This window comes from Temnothorax curvispinosus, unplaced genomic scaffold, assembly GCF_003070985.1.
Source record: "Temnothorax curvispinosus isolate PA1 unplaced genomic scaffold, ASM307098v1 QBEX01005448.1, whole genome shotgun sequence".
Lineage (NCBI taxonomy): Eukaryota > Metazoa > Arthropoda > Insecta > Hymenoptera > Formicidae > Temnothorax > Temnothorax curvispinosus.
This window is the reverse complement of record NW_020215228.1, coordinates 1-2,106: the sequence shown is the minus strand read 5'-3', so window position 1 is coordinate 2,106 and position 2,106 is coordinate 1. Positions and strand designations below refer to the sequence as shown.

Genomic DNA, 2,106 nt, shown 5'->3' with positions numbered 1-2,106 from the left:
GGAAACTCAATTTACCATTGCTTTCCATTTCGTAAGTGAATTTTAATCTATCGTGGTAATTGTTGAAACTGTCTAATAATTCACCAATACCCGACTCGGGAACAACCGCGAAAATATCATCCACATATCGTTTGAAAAAGGATATCCTGAAACTGAGCCGCTGTATACAATGTTTCTCTAAATCCTCCATGACCATGTCAGCCAGGATAGGGGAGAGGGGAGACCCCATCGGGCTTCCGAAGATCTGTTCATAAAATTGGCCGTTAAACATAAAACTAGTAAAACTAAGGATCAAGTCTACAGCACTCAAGAATTGTGGAAGGCTGAGATCAGTTTTTGTAGTAATGTAATTCCATCTCTCTTCAATCGCTTTCAAAACAAGATCTTTAGGTATGTTAGTGAAAAGAGAAGTGACATCTAACGAAATTAAAACGTCACCGTCTCCCACTGTCACTCCTCTAATCAATTCTACAAAGGACCAACCATCCTTAACATACGATTCAGGTTTCGGAACAGATTTTTCTAAAATGTTTTGCAAACGACTGGCGATATTATAGAGCGGACTGCCTAAAGTGGAAACAATTATACGTAATGGTGAGCCAATTTTATGAATCTTCGGGAGTCCGTAACTGCGCGGTAGATTCCCATTAGTACAATTCAAATGTCTAAAAACTTGCTCATTGATGATGCCCATGTTAAACCAAGACTTTGCCACTTCGTTGATTTTCGATGTTATTTTTCTTATAGGATTGCTTTTCAATTTTTTGTACGTGGAACTGTCACTAAGTAAGTCAGTCATCTTATTAACATACGTACTTTTATCCATGATCACGGTAACTTGGCCCTTGTCTGCCTTTGTAACAAAGACATCATCGTTGTTACGGAGGAACCTTTTACAAAATCTAAACTCTTGCAAAATAAACCTCTCTATACAATTTTTATGCTTATTAGTCCGCAAGAATTTAAACAACGAATTCGAAATACGGTTGCGCGCTTCGTCAACAATATCGTCCGCGATCTGGTAAACATTGAATTCAAAATTTTTTATTACGTCAACCACCGAATCTATGCGATCTCTCCTGTCATTGTTGTCAACTGGTAGAGCGAATCTATCGCCAAGACTAAGAAACCTCAGTACTCTATCTGGGATTTGTTTGCTGCTAATATTGATAATCCATTTGTTGTGATCAAAATTCATTAACGAATTAATAACTGGGTTTTGCGCAGCTATAACTGAGTTAAATATGTTAATAAGTTTTCTTTGTATTTTTTGTTCATATGTATGAAAATAATCGTTGTTAGCATAGAAAAAGTTGTTGACAACATGACCAGGTAAGAGCGCACGAAGTTGGTTCTCTATTCTAATAATCTTGGAACGAATAAAACATAAATTAACATTAGTATCATTAATTTCAAAATTGAGGAATTTTGTCTGTATGCGTCTCTTAAAAAGAGTAAACTCGTGTTTTACCCTATTACTATGCAATTCGATATTAAACTGCAGCCGGTGTAAGTGTGGAGGTAAGACATCAAATCTTCGACAGCGAAGCAAAAATTTTAGTTGTTGATTAGCAGAGATAGCCTTGAGTTTGATCTTTATCCAAGACTTCAATAATAACGTTGTCTTCCGTCCAAACCGTCTAGTGATGTTGACAAAAAATCCTTCGTCACGATGAAACACCATTTTCTGGTCCAAGGTGTGCGATAAATAAACAAAACAATTTCCGTCGCCAGCAAATAATTCAAAATAAGTCGTTTTATTTTCGACCCAACTGGCCAATTAAAACAATATTGCACGACGTTTCGACCGAATTCCGGTCCTTTTCAAGTGCTTTAATTTAAGTTACACCGATCCGCATAACAAATTGCATTGTTGACGTGGTGTCCTGACAACGTCAAGACAAACGCAAAACTAAACAAAAGAGAAAATAATACATTTAACAATAAAAACTATATAAAATCGTTACAATATCGCGTTGGTCAAAAACAATAAAATTAATTAACACTGTAAAAATTAGTTAAAAGCTTACAATTCTTATGCGTTCCAAAACAAACGGTGAAATCAAAACGTCACTAGCCATATCGAGGCACAACGTCCGAACAGTA

General features: G+C 36.2%; 1 protein-coding gene across 1 annotated transcript; it reads right to left on the bottom strand.

The window, feature by feature from the left end:
* Positions 1-15: 15 nt before the first annotated feature.
* LOC112454855 lies at positions 16-1,198 on the bottom strand (the record flags this gene model as incomplete). The annotated part of the gene is made up of 1 exon (XM_025016478.1): positions 16-1,198. A coding segment is annotated over exon 1 (1,183 nt), but the record flags the coding sequence as incomplete, so codon positions are not given.
* Positions 1,199-2,106: the final 908 nt, after the last annotated feature.